The 21,024-nt window shown below is 35.4% G+C and overlaps 1 protein-coding gene across 7 annotated transcripts in view; it reads right to left on the minus strand.

The window, feature by feature from the left end:
- Nucleotides 1–21,024, minus strand: part of LOC132105870 (liprin-alpha-2-like) — a 216,017-nt gene that overhangs the window by 165,511 nt on the left and 29,482 nt on the right. For 2 of the 7 annotated variants that reach the window (XM_059511342.1, XM_059511338.1), the window contains exons 1-2: nucleotides 9,237–9,555; nucleotides 477–734 (exon numbers count right to left, since the gene is read on the minus strand). In XM_059511342.1, the coding sequence (XP_059367325.1) occupies nucleotides 477–725 (249 nt within the window). In that variant the 5' untranslated portion in view covers nucleotides 726–734; nucleotides 9,237–9,555. Of the gene's footprint in view, nucleotides 1–476; nucleotides 735–9,236; nucleotides 9,557–21,024 lie in introns of those variants that run through there. The other 5 variants (XM_059511344.1, XM_059511343.1, XM_059511340.1 and 2 more) reach the window with 4 other exon arrangements.

The raw sequence follows: 21,024 nt of genomic DNA on the forward strand, positions 1-21,024 counted from the left end.
CTCCGCCAGGACCACAGAGACACACTTACTGACACACTTTTGCTTGGAGCGTGGAGCTAATCTGGGTTTAGTCGTGATTACGTAAGCCATCGCTTTTCCCATGTCTCTAGGCAATAGTAGCGCAGCTAAAAACCGCACTTGGTGATTTTTAGTCCTCTTTGTTGGGAAGGAGACACTTGGACGCAGATTTTAGTATCACCAGCTATAGCTGCTGCAATCACACACGGCCAGCTGTGACAAGCCTATATTTTCAAAGTCTCTCAGATGGGGAAAAACTTACTGAAACGATCAGCAAAGGAACGAACTAAATGTATCTTATGAGTGAGAAATGAACATTTATCACTTCCTCTGGTACTCCGATATCCATATTCAAGAGGTAAACTGTTACAAAGGGAGGAACAAGCTGATTGTGTGGACCAGGCTCTGTGGTGTAAGTCAGGAGAACGGTTCGATGAGTTTGGGAGTAGATGTCGTACCTGAGGCAGTGCGGAGCTGAGCTGACGCTGCAGTGAGTCCCGGTCATAGATGACGTCCTGCAGGTGCTGCTGGGCGAGGGCCAGGCTTTCCTGTGTCTCTCTCAGGGTGTCCAACAGACGGTCTCTCTCGTCAAGCATGTTGACCATCAGCTGCTCAAAATGCGAGTCAGGGTCGGAGGCGCTGCTCTGGGAGCCACGCTGGCTCATCGCCGTGTCCTCACTGATCGTGGGCATCACTTCGCACATCATCTTTACCTGCTGAGAGAGGAGGAATGCTTAGGAAACTCCTGGAAATATCTGTAAAGCTGCTCTGGATCATTGTGTATTGTGAAAAGTGCTATATAAATCCATTTTACTTGTATTGACAAGGTTCTGAAAAGATTGTCCATTTTGAGACCAGTGTTAATGATACTGTATCTCACACTATAAGCAAGTTTATTTATTTATTCTTTGCATTACTTCAAAAGGTAAACAACTACAAACATCATTTGTGCAGCTTTTGTTACTTGTACAGTACCACACACTGATTGGCTATTACTAGATTTTGACTATTATTTTAATGCTGTGTAAAAATAATATAATATAATATAATATAATATAATATAATATAATATAATATAATATAATATAATATAATATAATATAATATAATATAATATAATATAATATAATATAATATAATATAATATAATATAATAACATATAATAACATTTTCAAATAACATCATTGCATATTAATAATAGTAGTAAAAATATGGCTGTGCATAATTCATTATATAATATTATAATTATATATAACAGTATAATAATTATACTAATAACAATAATTATCTTATTATAATATCATTATTATTATTATTGAAATATATTATTTCAATAATAATATTAATACTATTGTTTTTTTTTACCAGTTTTAATGATGAATTTAAATAATAATTAATAAAAATATAAATTAAAACAACAATAACAATAATTTGCACTATTTAGACTATTAAATTTATTGTACTATGGTACAGCCACAGTCATTTTTAGGCTTTAAATGTTAAAAAATAAATAATAATAAAAAAAAAAAAAAAAAAAAAGAAGAATTATTTAAGGTTTATGTTATATATATATATATATATATATATATATATATATATATATATATATATATATATATATATATATATTCAGAAAGGACGCATTAAAAAAACAAAAGTGACAGTAAAGACATTTATGAAGTTTAACAATTTTATAAAGGGTAAACTATTTTTTTTTTAATTTCAATCTTTAAAAAAAAAAAGTGTGTCACAGTTTCCACAAAAAATATCAAGCATTGATAATATTGATAATAATATTTCTGATGGATCATTTGACACTGAAGACTAGAGTAAGGGCTGCTGAAAATCCGGCTTTGCCATCACATTACATATTAAAATATAACAGAATTTGTAAAATTATTTTAAATTGCGGAAAAAAAAGAAAAAAAGAAATAAATAAATTCAATACTACCGTTTAACTGTATTTTTGAACAAATAAATGCAGCCTTAAAAAGAACAAGAAACATCTTTGAACAATGATATTCTCAACACTTTCTATGCATTAACATACTGCTATAGTCTGTCAATCCCTTCGGGTCTATCTGTAAAAGCACTGAACCGCTCCGAGCATCTGTGAGAAGACTGTGTGTACGTAGTGGTGATGTGTGTCTGCTCCTGTTAGACTCAAAGCTGTCAGGACTGAGGCGGCTGCTAGCTGTAGGGGAAACCAGCATTAAAAACACGCAGGGCCACAGAGCTCCACGCCGGGGATGTGATGATACAACACAGGCGGAGCGGGTGGAGGAATCTCCTGGCGAGGACGAGATGTGTTTGTGTGTGTTTACAACAGAGTGAGAACAGAATAAACAGATGAACAGAGAAAGACTAAGTCTTGGCAAGTAAATCTTGTGTGTGTAAGTGTGTCGGTACATTCGGGATGTCTAATGTCCTGTTATTATCAACTATACAGAAAATGAATCGGTCCAAATAGTCTTGAAGAGTATATATGCATAATAAAGTAATGATGTCATAGGAGAGTGAGCTTCCTGCACTCTAGATTATATGCTTGTGCCGTTTACTGGACCGGAACGCATCATTTCCTCTGTTGCTTATGTAACACGGTGCTCTACAGCGGTGTTTAACTGTCTCCTGCAGCACCATGACCTGGTACAGACCACAACCACCATCTGTGCCATTTGTCTCAGGTGGCTTATATATTACACCCTTACAGAGGATGGCAACAATGGAAGCACATGCTCAAGATTAGGGGAGTTAAAAGATGTGCCTGGCATTTGTGGCTTATGAAAAAAGCAGAGCAATTTTCTCAAGAAATAACTTTTTTTTTTTTTTTTTTAACTTGTTAACAATATATTTTTTAAACTATTTAAAGTCTGTAGACAAACTTTGAAAAAGTCGAACCAGAAAATTTGAAGTAATTTTCAAAGTTTGAAGTTTGAAGGTTTTTTAAATAGTTAAGCTTTAATTTGGTCATTTTAAATAACTAATAATTAAGGTAATTAATAAGCAAAAAAAACCCTGCTAAAACCAGCCGATTAAACAAAATACAGCTAAACACAAATGGTTCAACAAAGAAATAAAACATTATAAAATCTAAAACCAGATGATTTACTAAAAACAGATGATTTATCATAAAAAACAGCTAAACCAGTTAATTTATTGAAAAACAGATAAAATAACTGTAAAAAATATATTTTATTTTCGAAAATGTATTATTTTAGTATTTTTTATATTACAGTATTTAAAATTTTGAGGTAGCTTTTATTTTGTTATATTTTTAGTTTTCAGTTTAATTTTAGTTAAAATATTTTAAGCTTTAGTAATGTTAGTACTTCAACTTTTATTTAAATTAAGTTTTAAGTTTAATATTTATGATTTCAGCTTTATTTCAATTTGCTAATTATTATGAATAGCTTTCATTTTATGTAACAATAATATAATATAATTATAAAAGAAGTGTGAAAAATAGTCATGTGATTGACTGATTATCCTGTCAGTTAAATAACATGTTCATAACTGCTCAGAAAATTCATGAGTGGTTAAACTGATGGAAATGGATGGACTAATTACAGAGTTTACAAATAACCCACTCAGAAATCACCTCTTTCAGTCACATTCAAATTCAGGTGAACCTGAAATAACTTGAAATAATCTGTAAATGAGCAGAAGCAGCTCTCATTTCTTTCTCATTTGCAGTCTAACGTAGCGACTGTTCTTGAGGCATTTATTGAGATACTGATAGCGGATCAATTTGAAATTTGCTTCACCAAATGGAAAGCTGCAAAACTAATAACAGTTTCTAAACAATCAATTTGACCTCCCTTTAGTGTACACATAGAAACATACAAAAAGTCATTGTCATATTAGACATATGGCCTACAATCAGACTTTATTCTTGTTTACAGATAGCAGGCTTACAAGTCCATCCGTCACTGGCAGTGGGCCTGCACACACCATGTGAACAGGCTGTTAGTCCACCATTCCCACCATCTCCCAGCTAGCCACTAACTGATAACTTTAGACCCACAAACGCTCTGGGCTGCGGCCAGCTCTCCTGTCTCCAACCAAGCATACAATGGAGAGCCCTGTAGCAGCCTGGAAAAGTCAGATTTTTTCCCTCCTGTTATAAATAAAGAGACAATTGAGAAGACAAATTAATGCGTAAAGGTCTGTCATGAGTTAGACCACGTCCCATCAAAACGCTTGACATATATCACTTAGATAACAGATGATTAAAGCAATAAGACCTCACCTAAGTTAGCTACAAAAACTAAATATGTTCTTTTATGAAATGTAAACATGCAATGAGAATAGACTCAATACTGTGATTGGCTGATCATCCTGTCATCTACATAATCCCCGCCTACCAACTGTTCAGAAAATTCCTAATTGGTCAAACCGATGGAGAAAAGATGAACTAATTGAGTTAACAACTCACCTACTTTCAGTCACATACAAGTACAAATGAAACTGAAAAGACTTGGAATGATTTGTAAATGAGGCCTCATGTGTCTGGAAGCATCTTCTCATCTGTCACAGTCTAACATGGAGGTAGTTATTGGGATATTGATAGTTGATCAATACAAAACAAATCACCACCACTTCTTACCCTTGGCCCTATTTTCAATTAAAAATGAGCATCAACTATATAGTTGTCGAATCTCTATAAACGGCCGGGTCAAACTCAAAACCAAGAAAGGTTGCTTTTTGCTGATATTTTGAGAAACATCCGGATCTAACGTAGAGAAGCGAGCAAGGAGAAAAACAAAGGAACTGAAATAGAAGTGACGTCTCAATGCCATATGCCAATCAATAAATTATTCATGTGGGACAGAGTCTGGGACTCCCTCTCAATCACTGCGCAAACACTCACACACACACACACACACACTTCTCTGCCTACAATAGGGGAAAAATACCTACATTTATTTTCATAGAAGACTGACACATTCAGTCACACTGACACAGACACCACTATCACTCAGCGTCAGTGAGCACAACAGCTCCACAATAACAAAATCAGACAACTTATAGGGTTTACTCAGAAGGTACATCTACTAAAAATGATAAACGTCATTTTTTACTAACTATAAATAGACCTAACTATTTATAGACATATATAGCTACAATAACAGCACAATGGATTTTTTTTATTTCTTTGAATTTGTTGTTTTAATTATAATGAAAACTATAGATTTAGATGTTTTTGTTCTTTATATTAGGTGGTCTTAACTATTACGTACTTACATCAAAAAATAAGTACAGTGTACTAACTGTGTTCATATTGCATTGCAAAACTCTTTTGCTGCTATTGCGGTGGGATGTGGGTGAGGTTAGGGACAGGTTTGGTGTATGGGTAGCTATAAGGGTAGCTATAAGGGTGGGTTAATGTGTAAGGGATGGCTCAACAATGACAACAAACTACTAATTGGGAGTGAAATCACATGATCTATTGCATGTGAGATGCTGTAATTGAGTTAATTAATTACAGTTTGTGTCTACTGTTCTATATCATTTGACTTTACAGCAATTAAAAAAAAAATCTAGTTTCAATATTTCAACAATAAAATGAGTACAACCATTGGTAGATTAGAAGGGCATCCAAAAAGAATTTTTTTTTTCCAATTCACACAATGTTAACAAAACTTTCTGAATTTGAAATAGGACCCCTTACTTAACAACAATTAGAAAAATCACTGTACATAAATAATAATTTCAAAAAGGTAACAATTAATTCTACACACAAATGAAACAAATGCACTGACAAAATTCTCCTTATTCTCTCTCACTCTACTAGTCTAGAGATGGTTTTTTTTATATTTTGACATTTAACTGCAAATTGCAGAGCAGAAATTGTAACATTTTGCTAATTTTCTGAATTCTATGTAGCATCTAAATTTTTGTCAACTCTGCAGAAAAAGTCATTATTAGCACGTTCGTACATGCTCCAAATGAAAAATGATGAATGAAACTCAACTGAACCACCAAACAAATGAAAGCAACTGAATCTTTGTGATCTATACGAAGCTCCGTGAATTAGAAAGAAAAGAGAGAAAGGAAGAAAGAAAGAATGACGCAGCAGGATTAGAAGAGGGGAAGAGAAAAACCATTACAGCATCTTAATTGAAGACTACTCCATCTATATTTCATAACAGCAAACAGATACTAACATCAGACATCAGCAGCGAGGCTGGAAAGACCTCAAAACTTTAACTGCGGAATGATCCAGAGTTCAACTTCAGCCTACTATATACACAGCGGTATTCAATGAACATAAAGAACAATGGAATCCCATTTGGGCAATAATTGCTTTATGATGGTTTACTTTGGACTGATCCAAAAGGGTCAGTATAATTCGGTTTTTATATTGCTCAAGGGATCTGTGGCCTTGTTCTAGTGCAATTACGCCACATTTTGGTAGCAATACAGGTTAAATAAAGGTCTTCAAATCTATTATGTACCATATATTTTGTTGATCAATCCCTTTACAATTGGTTAATCAGCAAACAGCGCCAAATAATCCAATAATGGACTGTACCAAGTTGAAAGTAGGGGTTTGTGAGCAGTGATGGTCCAAGTGTGTGGGCTGGACTGAATAAATGAACAAAGGAATGTGGTTTATTGACTGTTAACACATTTTAACAAAAGGTCAAGAATATTTCGAGGATATTTGGCATAACATCCTGCAGTGAAATTTAAAGCAGATGGGCACGAACCCAAGACTGCTCAATGGCGCAATTGGATTTGAGAGTGCTGTACGCTGTATTTTAAACCCACATTTCAATCAGAGTATTGAGTGGAGCACAAGGCAATGCCCAGAGTAAAAGCCCCACTGATGACAAAAAGAGCGATCATATTCCACACACACTGTCTGTCTGAATGAATGGATGGCTGTGGGTGGAGGGAGGGAGAAAGAGAGAGAGGTACAGATTGAGAGGAAAGGGAGGGCTGAGGTGAGTGAGTTCAATCACATCTGTGGATTTTGTAGTGAAACAAGACAAGTCAAGAATAATGGAACTGCACCAAGCATGAAAATGATGATGCTGCATTTGATACATAGTGGGCTTCAAAAGTCAGAGATCACTAATAAAAAAGCTCCTATTTAGATTGTTTTAAATTAATGTAACTTCATTTTTGAAAAAATATACATGAATTTTAAAATGTCCAAGTATTTGGTTTGTCCTTGTAGCATTTGTTGACAATTTCAAGCCGTATGAACTCCATAAGTTTGTCAATGTCTCACATTTAGCCTACTTTCATTTGATTAGTGACTTGCATTATCTTAAACATGATATATAATAATCTTAAACTTTTATTATTTTAATTACTTACATTTGTACTAAATACATTATATATTTCCTCTCTCTCTCCCTTTCATTTTATATTCAAACATTTTTGTTTATTTGGAGATTCAAATGATATTTTTAATCAACAGTGGTCTCAGACTAGACTCTACTGAGTTTGAATTTATTTTAAAGCATTACATTTATATAGTTCATGGTTATACAATAAATAAACCGTTTTGTTTATTTGAGGATTTAAATTACATTTTTAAAAGACTGTATGTGTGTATATGTACACACACACATATATATATATATATATATATATATATATATATGTGTGTGTGTGTGTGTGTGTGTGTGTGTGTGTGTTTTAGAATGACTAGATCATTTCAATATTGAATCATTTTGATATTAATCTTTTTTATTATTTATTTATAATTCAATTCGACTTTAAATATCAGCTCTACAACAGTAGGCTCAGACTGGACTCCACTGTGTGCTCTTAAAATTCCATATTACATTATATGATATATTTACATTAATAATAATAATTACATTTTTATATAATATATTTATATTACATTTATTCATTTTATCCAAACCGACTTGCAGTACATTCAGGTTATACATTTTTTACCAGTATGTCAATTTATATTATACCTTTTTTTTTTTTTTTGAGATTTAAATATGATTTTATATCCCAGGTTTTCAACAGTGGTCTCAGGCTGAACCCAACTGTAATTTTTCACTTCCATAAACTAGAACCAACCTGCACACATTCAGTGTTGTGAAAAAGATCCTTTCCACCACACACCCCCTACCAAGGTCAAACAAACCAGCTGTACATTTGATCAAATACAGTGGAAATGGCTGAGGTAGCCTTAACACACCAGCACAACCAACAGGTCAGTGGGACATCCTAATCTCGGCCTCTCTGTCTACAGTATGGACCATTAGAGGCAAGAACCCCAGTGTGGCCACCTCGATTCTCCATCAATAGGAAGCAATCATGGCTGCCACATAAATGTTAAGTGTCCACAAAGTAGCAATAATTACTTCATGTGAGGTTTTAAAAAGCAGATAGTGCTATATGTTTGGACGTTTACTAGATCACATTTGAAACTTTCAAAAATGTACAGAGTCACAAAATTGCTTTAATAAACAATAAACATGATGTGATTGTATGCAATTTTAGCATAATATTGTCTAATGACAGTAAAACAGTAAAATATTACATATTAGCGTTGAAATGAATTCTGTGTGAGTAACATCACTATAAAGTGTGTCAAGTAACTAAACAGAGCTTCATGCTGTAATCATTTAAACATGCTGTTTTTGACTGAACAGCCAACCATTAGTACTGTACATTAGAGCACCAGGTTCACATTCACTCATTCCTCCGGCACATGTGAATAAGGTCCATTACAGCCGGACCACAGGCGAGTGGGATATGCAGGGACATGGCTACTGCACCTAGAAAGCCGGCATGTTAAAGTGATCTCATCGCTTTCAAAACAGCCTAGTCTGCTGCTGTGACTCTAATTGGAGAGAATCCTCAACCATTGTCTCAAGCGCATTACATCATGCCTGTCTTAGCCTCTCTCTCTCTCTCCCTCCCTCCTCTCTCTTTCCTTTCTCTCTGTCAGTGTCTTCCATTGATCTATGCACCTTTTCCCTGCATGAGATATGAAAGATTATCAACAGTTCCCAAGAATAAACACGCATTCATTCAATAATTCATTCATTCACTCACTCACACATTCATTGATCTCTGTTACTACAGCAATACCTTTCACATCTGTTGGAAGTTTCCTTTGACTAAAAAGGCATTTCCCAATCACCTTGAGAATGATGCACAAAGAATACTGCATTTTCTCAAGTCGGACACAATGAGAGTGGTAAAACTGTATTGTGTATGGGTTGTCTATACTCACTGTTCACTGTGCAATATCAATGACAGCTGCAATCTAAGCGCGAGCGCCCAGCTGCTCCAATCATCCGATTCACAACGAGGAAGCTTCACTGGCCAAAATTAGCACTGCTCCGGCGAAACCCGCGCGAATATCCACCGCTGGCATCCTCAGAAACGCGATACTGTCCCGTGTATCGATGACATTTTGATTTCCAGATTTGCCCATTAGTAATAAAATGGCACGTTGAGGATTCAGCGGCGAGAGCAGCGGTGGCTGGTAGAGACCATTGTTCGAGAAAAGAGGGGGAGTTCGCTTCTGTCTTAAAGTTGCAGCCGTGCAATTTCCCAACGAATAGTAGGATCTCCATATTTACGCGTGGAAATGTTTTGTTTATTTTATTTTGCATTTAGGGAAATTCAAACATTTAGGAAACACCGTCTTAATGAGCTTACCCGACTTCACTACCACGACTCCATTAAGTAAATACGGCGAACGTGAATGTTTCAGTGCATCTTTGCACCAAATATTTTCGGAAAAAAAATCGACAAAACTGCACATGTTGAAATGGTAGCGGTTCAAAACGCCTAGTTTTGCGAAAATTAATTGAGGAACCCTGGTACATTGGATCCGGACATCGTCTTAAAGGGGAAGCTGTCCAATATTCGTCCTGTCTGCCATTCATGTTAATCAAACAAAAGTGAGAGAACATCTCTCATGGCTCAATAACTTTTGTTACTAGAATAAGAAGTAAATGAATAAATAATGATAATAATTATGCTGATATATATTAATTTATATTTTAATAATTTACACAATGTCTTTCTTATTTATTGTAGTTTTTTGTCATATTGCTTGTAATTAGTTTCTTGTTCTTATTTCATCACTGACTGTTTATCTCCAGTGAATTTTTTTTTTATTAGTTTTTTGTATTAGATATCGATATTGATGATAAGAAAAAAACACATTACTAAAAGAAAAAATAACTATATTGGGATATAAAATTACTCATATTGTGATACAAGATTTTGGTCATATCGCCCACCCCTAGCTGAGACTGTAAAATGACATATATGCCCTTGCAGTGAGTATGGAAAACAAAATCAATGTAGAAAATTGTGTAACAAATATACTGACAAACCTGTCTTTATTCTCTTTCTCACTCTACTAGTTTATTGCATAAAAACTTTGTTGTATGCATAAAAAATGGGGGGGGGGGTACGTTCATTTTAGCTTTACATAAACAAATAAATAATAGCTCATGTTTTGAGTTCTCTGTAGAATCCAGCGGTCTCAATACTTTTTGTTTACTTTGCAGAAAATCTAATTTGCTGAAATTTATTAGCACAAAGCCTCTTGGTAAAGTGTGGCTCTGGGGAGCACTGCACCACAGATCATAAAGCACCACAGAGTATTAACAATTGAGCAACATATGTTCAGTTAGGAGTTACTAACTACAGAATGAAACAGACCTGAATGCAACTAGAATATCCTTCCTTTGGACAGATGTTCTTTACGGACAGATGTGTGTGCAGTGTCAGTCCCGCAGGGGAGACCTGAGGCTGACAGGGCTGTCGCTGTCCATGGTGCTGCTCCAGTGAGGAGCCAAGCACTGCTGTCCACACTCATAACACTGAGAACACTCTGTCCCAATTACATAAACCTGGCCATTTCAGTCATGTTTTAGAATACTTTCTCCTTTCTTAGATTAACGTGCAAAGACAACTATGAGTAAGACAATCTTAAGCAGAGTGTAAACGCTGTCACTCTTCAGCACTTTAAAACATTGCTTTGTTCATTTCAGCAGTCCAGCTTGTAAACTTCTATCAAAACAGTTCAACCAATAGTCAAACAATTATTTGTGACTTTGGACCACAAAACCAGTCTTAAGTGTCAATTTTTCGAAAATAGTTATACATCATCTGAAAGATGAGTAAATAAGCTTTATTAGGATTGGCCGAGATACAACTATTTAAAAATTCGGAATCTGAGGGTGCAATGAAATCTAAACACTGAGAAATCACCTTTAAAGTTGTCCAAATGAATTCTTAACAATGCATATTACTAATCAAAAATTATGTTTTGATATATTTACGGTGGGAAATTTCCTAAATATCTTAATGGAACATGATCTTTACTTAATATCATAATGAATTTTGGCATAAAAAAGGATAATTTTGACCCATACAATGTTTTTTTTTTTACCCATACAATGGATATTGCTAAAAAATTATACCCCAGCGACTTAAGATTGGTTTTGTGGTCCAGGGTCCAGGGAAACTGCACACTTCAGCTTGTTTTTAATCCACATTCCTGGTATGCACAATTCATCAATTCATGTAATCTAGCTGAATAGGATCTTGGTTAATGTTAAGCAACTGTCAAACAGCTTTTCAATTAGAAAGTGTCACATTATGGAAATGGGTTATGAAAGCCATTTCATGTTGATTTCAAGCAGTCTCTGTAGGAAGTCAGTGATCATGGTTGTGATGAGCTGAACTCCAGTGGAGAGGAACGAACTCCTCAGAGAGAGAGAGAGAGAGAGACATTAGAGCTGAGCTGTCTCTGAGGTGCACTGCCATTGTACATCCACAACTCTGTGTTGTACCTCTCTCTTGGGTCGCTGGAAAGAAATAGTTCACATAACATCTTTACATACAGTAATTCCCTCTTGCAGGAAGCATAAAATCTCACTTAAACTTACTGTAAATGTTATATATATATATATATACACTGTAAAACCAAACAGTGAAATTAATCAAATGAAATTAGTTAATTGCACTCAAATAATAATGAAAGTTCATTGGACTTAATTTAAATAAGTTCTGTAAACTCAAAATTTTGTTGTAGTAAGGTGAACTTAAAGTTATTGCGTTTTCTAGTTCCCAGCATGCTTTGCATCAGAAAACAAGGAAATAAATGTAGAAATGAAGTGTTATTTTGTGTGTTTTTACACAAGAGTAACATAGAGGGACATAAGTTAGTACTTAAATGTTGTGTTATATTCGAATTTACAAAGGTTTCTGTTATGTGGGTTTGTAGTGTTACCGTTGTGGTGAAGAGTAGAGCCTGTGGTTAGCTTGAGGATGGACAACAAAAGACTAAATTTGAGTGTATTTCCCACAATATAAGAGTTGAAAAATAGAGTTTGAAAAAAAATAAAAAGCTTGTTGTTGTTTAATAAATTAATGTTTTTTAAGCAAGTGTGCATTAAACTCATCAAAAGTGTCAATAAAGACATTTATAATGTTGCAAACCATTTCTGTTTAAAAGATTTTTTAATTTTCTATTCATCAAGAATCCTAAAAAATCTGTCATGTTTTTCAAATATATGTTATGCAGCACAGCTATTTTTAACACTGCCACTAAATCAGCATTTTACAATGATTTCTGAAGGATCATGTGACACTAATGACCTAAATAATGGCTGGTAAAGATTCAGTTTGGCCAGGAATACAGTTTAAAATGTATTAAAATAGAACATTTGGTTTAAATTGCTATAATATTTACACAATTTTTTTACGGTAATTTACAGTATTTGTATAAAATAATTGCAGCCTTGGTGAGAATAGAGGCTCTCTAAAGACGTTCTTACAGGTTCAGAATGACATGAGGGTGATTAAATGACGGTGACATTTTTATTAATGTTATCTCTTTAGGTTCTGCTCAAAATATTCAGCCTTTAGGGTAGCTAATGCTAAAACAGAAAATCTTCTCATGTGAATATTAATAAACATGGTAAATATCACCATGCAGTCACACATCAGGTCTAGTCTCGCCTGTTTTTAGTGTCTGGATTCTGCAGCAAGGGTTTTTGTTTTAAAGATCAAAGGGAATCCGTTTTATCAAGCTTGACATTTACTCCAGCTTTACAAGCTCTTTTTAAGATTTCGCATTTGCTGCTGTATCGTGCTCTATTCTCTGATTCCTGCTCAGCTTGACAAATTCCTTGCTGATTTCACACCAGTGACTCAGTTTAATGAAACAAAAATCGACATATGACTAGTGTGTGAGAGGAAAGAATAGATAAGCTCTTATGATTTCCGTGAGGTCTGGAAAGGACATCTTTGTGTTTTGAATGTCTATGTTTGATGCAGTGAAGTGGAGCAGATGAACAAGAGAGCTGTTCAAGAGGGATTACGAGCCCCTACTTCCTGATAAACCATTTTATCTGTGCCATCCCAGTGGAGGCCACGTTATTACACTTTCTCAGGGTGTCTACTAACATGTAAACTCCTCATAAACCCATGTAGTAAAGCTGTTTACTGGCCTTCATCACAGTGATGGATATCGTAAGGGACATGGCTATAAACCTAGCTATTCAAAATGACAACAATAATAATCAGTCACATAAAAACTAGAGCTTGTCTTTTATTATTTGCATTTGTGTGAAAATTTGATGGACGCTCTATATGGCTGCTCAAATGAGCTGTTAGATACATTCAGTTGATTCATTGTCCTATGCTTTAAACCCGGAGGCGAAATAATTCATTATGTTATGGCTAGCATAATTTATTTTATTTCTTAGTTCTTTAGATTTATTTTAGTTGTAAATGATTGGAAGTTGGAATGTTAATGGTTCAGTCATAATGTTAACTGGCGTAATGATGTTACTGTACCTACAGAAAGAGCAACTAAATGAATAAGCGATTGAATCGTTTTTTATTTGAGCAGATTCAGACTGAGAGGAATCAAAATCCTCACCACTAACAGTCGTATGCATTACATTTAAGGGTCTCATGTTAGCATTCAGAATCCAGAAATAATCAATGTCGATGCGTCAAATGTGTCAAACCGGATAACAGTTTCTGTTAAATGAATAAATATAAAAGCTAAAAAACACCTCAGCGACCAAATAGCAACAACCTTGTGGGATTATAAGAATGCAAGTCTATCATATTTCATCTGTTCTTTCTATTTGTCCATTGTATGTGATTTCTGCGAGGGTGTTTAAATGTTCAAATGAACAACTGCCAATTCTGCTTTCATTCTCATATGCATTGAATGCCCTTTCCATATCTTTACCCACACAGGATATTAAACACAACAGAACAGCATTAGATCTAAAACAAAAATCCTCTTTGACTATAAGCATTTAGAAATGAAGCGATTGAAAAATCATCTCTTATGGAATCTCCTATGGACTTTTCCTTCTCTTTTCTAATTAGCAGCTCCTTCCACCATGAACATCTACATATCAAACACAGAAAGTCTGCTCATTTATCTCCACCTGTGTTTTTTCTTATTTTTCTTTTGTAGGGCTTAGTTGCCAAAGCACTGATGGGATTCCCTAACTCACAGAAAATGGGAGCAAACTCAAACCGTATGGGAATTCAAACAGATTGGCCCCATTCAGCTGGGAGCTAATTGGATTTTGGCGTAACAAAAGACACTGGCTTCAGACTGGATGGGGATCCCAGTTCTACCAGCTGTAAACTTGCACAGCTCTCTCTCTTTAATTTTAACCATGTACTTAACTTCTTTTGAAGAAACAGCTTGAGCTGTCTAATAAAACAAATAGAAATGTGTTTGGAGTGTGCAGACCCTGCAGTTAAGGTAAATATAGAGGGTGCCATGTGCGTAGGATGTTGACGAAATGTCAAAAGGGTCAGTATATGACGCCTTGGGATGAGAACGGTCTGGTATTTCCTTGCCTACTGATGATAAGTAATGTAGTTTTTCTAAACCATAAATAGATATCTGTGCATTTTGTAAGAGGATTTAAATCACGTGAACACATAGGGCTTGTATTTAAGATGAACAGCGATTTACACTCAACGGACACTTTATCAGGTTCACCTGTTCAATTGCTTGGTAACACAAATAGCTAATCAGCCAATCACATGGCAACAACTCAATCATTTAGGCATCTAGATGTGGTGCAGATGACTTGCTGAAGTTCAAACCGAGCATCAGAATGGGGAAGAAAGGTGATTTAAGTGACTGAACGTGGCATGGTTGTTGGTGCCAGACGGGCTGGTCGGAGTATTTCAAAAACTGCTGATCTACTGGGATCTCTAGAGTTTACAGAGAATGGTCAGAAAAAGAAAAAATATCCAGTGAGCGGCAGCTGTGTGGACGAAAATGCCTTGTTGATGTGAGAGGTCAGAGGAGAATGAGCAGACTGGTTAGAGATTATAGAAAGGCAACAGTAACTAAAATAATCACTTGTTACAACCAAGGTATGCAGAATACCATCTCTGAACACATCTAACCCTGAAGCAGATGGACTACAGCAGCAGAAGACCACACCGGGTGCCGCTCCTGTCAGCTAAGAACAGAAAACGGAGGCTACAATTTGCACAGGCTCACCAAAATTGGACAAAGGAAGATAAAACATTTCTTTTGCCTGGTCTGAGTCTCAATTTTTGCTGCGACATTCAGATGGTAGAGTCAGGATTTGGCGTAAAGAACATGAAACCATGGATCCATCCTGTCTTGTCTTAACGGTTCAGGCTGCTGGTGGTGGTGTAATGGTGTGGGGGATGTTTTCTTGGCACACTTTGGGGCCCTTAGTGCCAATTGAGCATCATTTAAACACCACAGCCTACCTGAGTATTGTTGCTGACCATGTCCATCCCTTTATTTCTACAGTGTACATCTACATATTCTGATGGCTACTTCCAGCAGGATAATGCACCATGTCACAAAGCTCAAATCATCTCAGACTGGTTTCTTGAACCGTGAGTTCACTTTACTCAAATGGCTTCCACAGTCACCACTCCACACCAGTCCAATAGAGCAGCTTTGGGATGTGGAGGAACAGGAGATTTGCATCATGGATGTGCAGCCGACAAATCTGCAGCAACTGCCTGATGCTATCATGTCAATATAGACAAAAATCTCTGAGGAATGTTTCCAACACCTTGTTGAATCTATGCACGAAGAATTAAGGCAGTTTTTAAGGTAAAAGGCAGTCCAACCAGGTACTACTGTAGCAAGGTGTACCAAATAAAGTGGCCAGTGAGTGTATATATGGTTGTATAATTTATTCCCATTTCGGAAACCATCACACGTTCAGATTTTATAAATTGTTGAAACAAGACTGCTTAGAACCACATCTGATTTATTTTTGAACTAATGCATCAAATATAAAGTTAGGTTGTATGTGGTATATGTTTTATTGGTTGATATGAAAGTGGTCTTGGATTTTATGCTGCCACCTACTGGTGTGAATGCAACATCACACAAAAGCATTATAAAAGTATTCACTTTTTCTTTTCTTTTTTTCAAAAGTTTATAACAGATTTTTCTAGGCCACAAATAGGACCATGGGAGTCTCATCATTATGTCAAAAATACTTTTGATTTCTTTCTGCAAAAAAACTTTTAAGTTGGAAAGAACTACTTTGTACGCCTTTAAATAAGATAAAGGTGCCATATTATTTCAGTTTCTCCAGAACACCGTAAACAAACAATATTCGAATCTGTCCTCCCACCATCCTATTTGGTAAACAAACTTTAAAAGTCTCCTCCAAGTCTGAGACAGGACTCTACAAACAAAATTGTCCCTAAAGCCCAATGCGCTGTTACGACGATACATCAGACCTTCCAAACATCTCGATTCAAGGACAGATAGTCACCAGCCTCAAAACAAACCAACCTCTATCTTGCTACTTGTGACATGAATAAAACATTCCACATCTTGAGTGTCCAGATATGATGTATATCTTCAATCTGTGTGAGGTGTTTTTTACAGCATAACCTGTGGAAACGGTGCTTGACAGAACAATCTGCCGAGCTCAGAGGCATTTTAATGCTAAAGATCAAGAAAAATGCCTTTTTGGGGATATCAGTCTGCAGAGAGATGAGGTGTTTGCATGTATAGAAACATGTGCATCAAATGCGGGTTTTAAACTGACCAAATAGATGACTGAACCATGCAAGACCTGAACAATATTGTCTCAGATATTCTACAGACAACGTTAACTTTATATGAGATAAAATGCTGCATATCTTCTTATGCTGAAGGCATTCCTAGTTTATTCATCCTGGCATGACAAGAATGTAAATGAGAAGATGTGCCACTTATTGCTTAGAGTCCACTTGCAAGTATGGCTGTCATACTCTTACTAACATGGGTTGCTAATAGCGAATGCAAGATATTCGATATTTGCAGATATTACTATATTTTTCAAATCATTTTTGCCAATAGCCGATGCCGATATATTTCCTTTTGTTTTTAAACAACACCAAATCTCCACTGTGCAGAAATTCTAAACAAATTATTTTTAAATTTTGGCTAGTTCTGAGCAAACACATACTTGTTTGAACCAATAAGCATTATTTAAGTTATTTTTATTTTTTTTTAGTTTTGAAAATAACTAATAAAATCGATATCTCATGTATTTTACTTTCATTTTATTACAAGCACGCCAACAGTGCTCCTTAAGTAAATAAAATGCCTACTGGACGGGCATTAGGCTGCTACTGAGTCATTTTGTGCATACATTCTGAAATTAAATAATAGGTAATCAAAGTAATAAAATTAAGTATTCATCATTACAGCAAAAGTTTGCTTCAATAATGGTAATCTTATCACTAGCACATTCTGAGCACAAGCGAGTTGTTTGTCTTATTGGAAAGGCATATCGGCATAAATATTTATATATATTTTGTTTCTTTTTCAAAAAAAGTTTTTATCGGCTGATTCCAATAACATTCCGATAATACTGTGCATCCCTTGTTGCTAAGGCGTATTTTTTTAAATCTCAAATCTTAAATAGTAGACATCAGCCTACTTAGTCCAGAAACACTTGTGCTGCGAAGATGGATGATCTCAAATCATGATTGTTTGAGAAGAGGCATGCTTTTACTTTTAAATTAATTAGATATGATAAAATAGTATAACAGATATAATAATATAGGAGGGAAAAAATGACTTTTACTGTACAGTAGAAGGAAGGAATGTATATAAATGTTTTGTTTAAAAATTTAATAATGTTTCAATAAAAATGACTTTGGCCCAAAGTGTCCTTGAGGCATTCACATCGGCCTTGAAATGAAGAGAAAGGACATGTGAGTGGAATTAAGGGGTGATTCTTGACCTGCTTTATGCAGAACAAGCTCCTGTGACGTGCTGATTGGCTGTGTAGGGTCTCAGTTGCCAAGCAACCATCGGTGGCTGAGGCTCGCTGACAGGCAGCTGCTAATGGCCGATCCGCCCTGAGTGGTGGGTTTAGGGTGGTGCGCAACATCACATAGCTGGACTTCTGCATGATGCCAAACACATCGTGGGAACTTTTGGAGCAAACCCATGTATTTACATTCATGTCTCAGGGGTGTTGCAGTGCAGAGATATTTACTCACGGAAAGCTGCCACTGCATCCATAAACAGCTTGTGTCAAGCTGACAAGGGTAATGAAGCTTGAAAATATGAATTGGTTTTTTTTTTTTTTTTGAGAAATGAGTTTGACACGTTTTAGGAACAATTATATCAAAATTGAGTGTGAACAAAAAAGACATTTTTCTATTTTACTGGAACACTTAAAAAAAAGCACCATTATATTGCCACGTTTTTATGTTTTATTGTTTTGTTTGGTTTTTTAGGACATGTACCATGTAATATTATAATTTTTAGACCTGTCACATTTTGATATTTCAATACTTATTTTTAATGTTACAAAAGGCTTTTATTTCAAATAAATATTTTTCCTTTGAACTTTCTGTTCAAAGAATCTATGCTGTGGTTATTGCTGGTGAGTTATATTTTTGGACTCAATCCCTTTCAACAAAAGCAATCAAAAAAACATCAGTGAGTTGTGAATCCCATATCCTGAAAACAACAGGATCCGGATTGATTCACCATGGATGATCACTGCAACTTCAGTAACAGCAGCTGTTAGTCCACTGTTAGTGCTAAAAACCATATATGGCGTAGTTAACATAAAAATCCACAATCTTTTCAAAAACGCTTGTTTAATGAGAGAGAGATAAACTGCTGTGGTGTAATTGCATGAGGTGCTTTGAGAAGAAGCTACTCTGGTCTCCAACTCAATTATCAATTTCATTGGTAAATCCGAGACGACATTATTGAGCTGCTCAAGACCACAGGACAAACAGGTCCATTCATCTGCTCTTAACACGACACCATATAGTACCTCTGCAGTCTACTCAAGCTGCTCCGTTCCCCCGTGTCCAGTAATCCTCCATATACACACTTTCAGACAGCATAGAGGAGGAGTAGTTCTGGGAAATGTTCATTCAAAAACTCATTTCATAGCCACTGAATTGGCTCATAATTCCACAGAACTGGCTCTATCTCTCTCTCCTCTCCACCTGTAGCTGGTGTGTGGTGAGCGCACTGGCGCCATTGTACTGTGGCTGCCGTCACATTATCCAAATGGATGCTGGACACTGGTGATGGTTGAGGAGATTCTTTAACAAGTGTAAAAAAAACTGTCTATTTGGGGGCAATATTTGGGTCAGTGGTGTTACATCTAAATTTTCTGTCCGATTGCATTTTTCCGTAAAAAAAAATTGGTTTAAATGCATAAAAAGATATATACCATATATATGAAGATTCTCTCTCATGTATGTACTAACTTTAATTTTTCAAAAAACACAAGTTATTTGTATTTTTCTGTAAGAGTCACAATATCATGTGATGTGACCGTCTGGACATAACTGCTGTTTTGGAAACATCTTTGAAATGACCCTAAATTTATTTTTATTTATGCACTATTTGCCTTAATTTCCAAAGTCTTTTGTAATTCTGTACAAAACTGCAAAACATTTTTATTTATATTCCCATCATAATATACAAACAAACGTTGTCTGATGATGTCTACTTTATGAAATGTCTTTGTTTCTAAACACTTTCATTACTAAGAACTTGTTAAGCATGTTAAGGAAATGAATTATTTTTTATATTAATCATAGTCGCACCACATGACATTTTTTAAGGCTACGGCCAATTCAGATTAAAAAAAAAAAACATTAAAATAACTTAATTAAAAATTTTAATATGACTTTATGTGTAAACAGCATTCTTAATGTTTGAACTATTACAGTAGATATGATTCTTTTTTGTATTTTAAAGCTGTCCTATCAAAAACCCTTATACGTCAATGACCCATTCACTATCTGGAATTAATTTAAGGGGTATTTGTACCTTTATGAAAGCACATATTCAGTCTAACCTAGGGGTTAAATTAGGCTGAACAGCATTCCTGCAACTTGGACTTATATGTGACAAACAGGTTGAATTATTACTCTACACAAACTGATTTATACACATATAATAATAATAATAATAATAATAATGCATGTTTAATTCTGGTTTGCATCATTTCTCAATCATATGTATATATATATAACATCTTGTGCACATCTCTAGATTTCCTTTTTCTTCAATAGCTATCAATAAAAGTAGCAACAAGGCCAAAAATAAGCATTTCAAGTGGGTACATACAGTACACTAAAACTATACCTAGTAATAAATATAGTGCTCACACACACACTACTTCTGCTGAAGACACACACAGATTAGCTCAGAATACCTCCGTCTAGCCGGCTCTAGTCAGGTATCCTTAGAGACTCACAGTTTGGCAGCAGAGAAGGAAGTCTGGCCAAAAGAGCACCGGACTGGAGTGATTTACCTGACTGAGCAGAACTGCAGAATTAATCTTTGCTCAAGGAGAAATAGGAGAGAGAGATAGCGCACGATATAGAGCAGTTTCACTTTAATGGAAGTCGCGAGCTTCCTCTAAAGGTGTCTTAATGCTTCCTACATGTGACAGTTGATTTATCACTTCTTGTGCCACAAGGGCTGAGACCTCAATATCAATAAGAACGAGTCATCCTTTCAAAAT

This window comes from Carassius carassius, chromosome 26, assembly GCF_963082965.1.
Source record: "Carassius carassius chromosome 26, fCarCar2.1, whole genome shotgun sequence".
Lineage (NCBI taxonomy): Eukaryota > Metazoa > Chordata > Actinopteri > Cypriniformes > Cyprinidae > Carassius > Carassius carassius.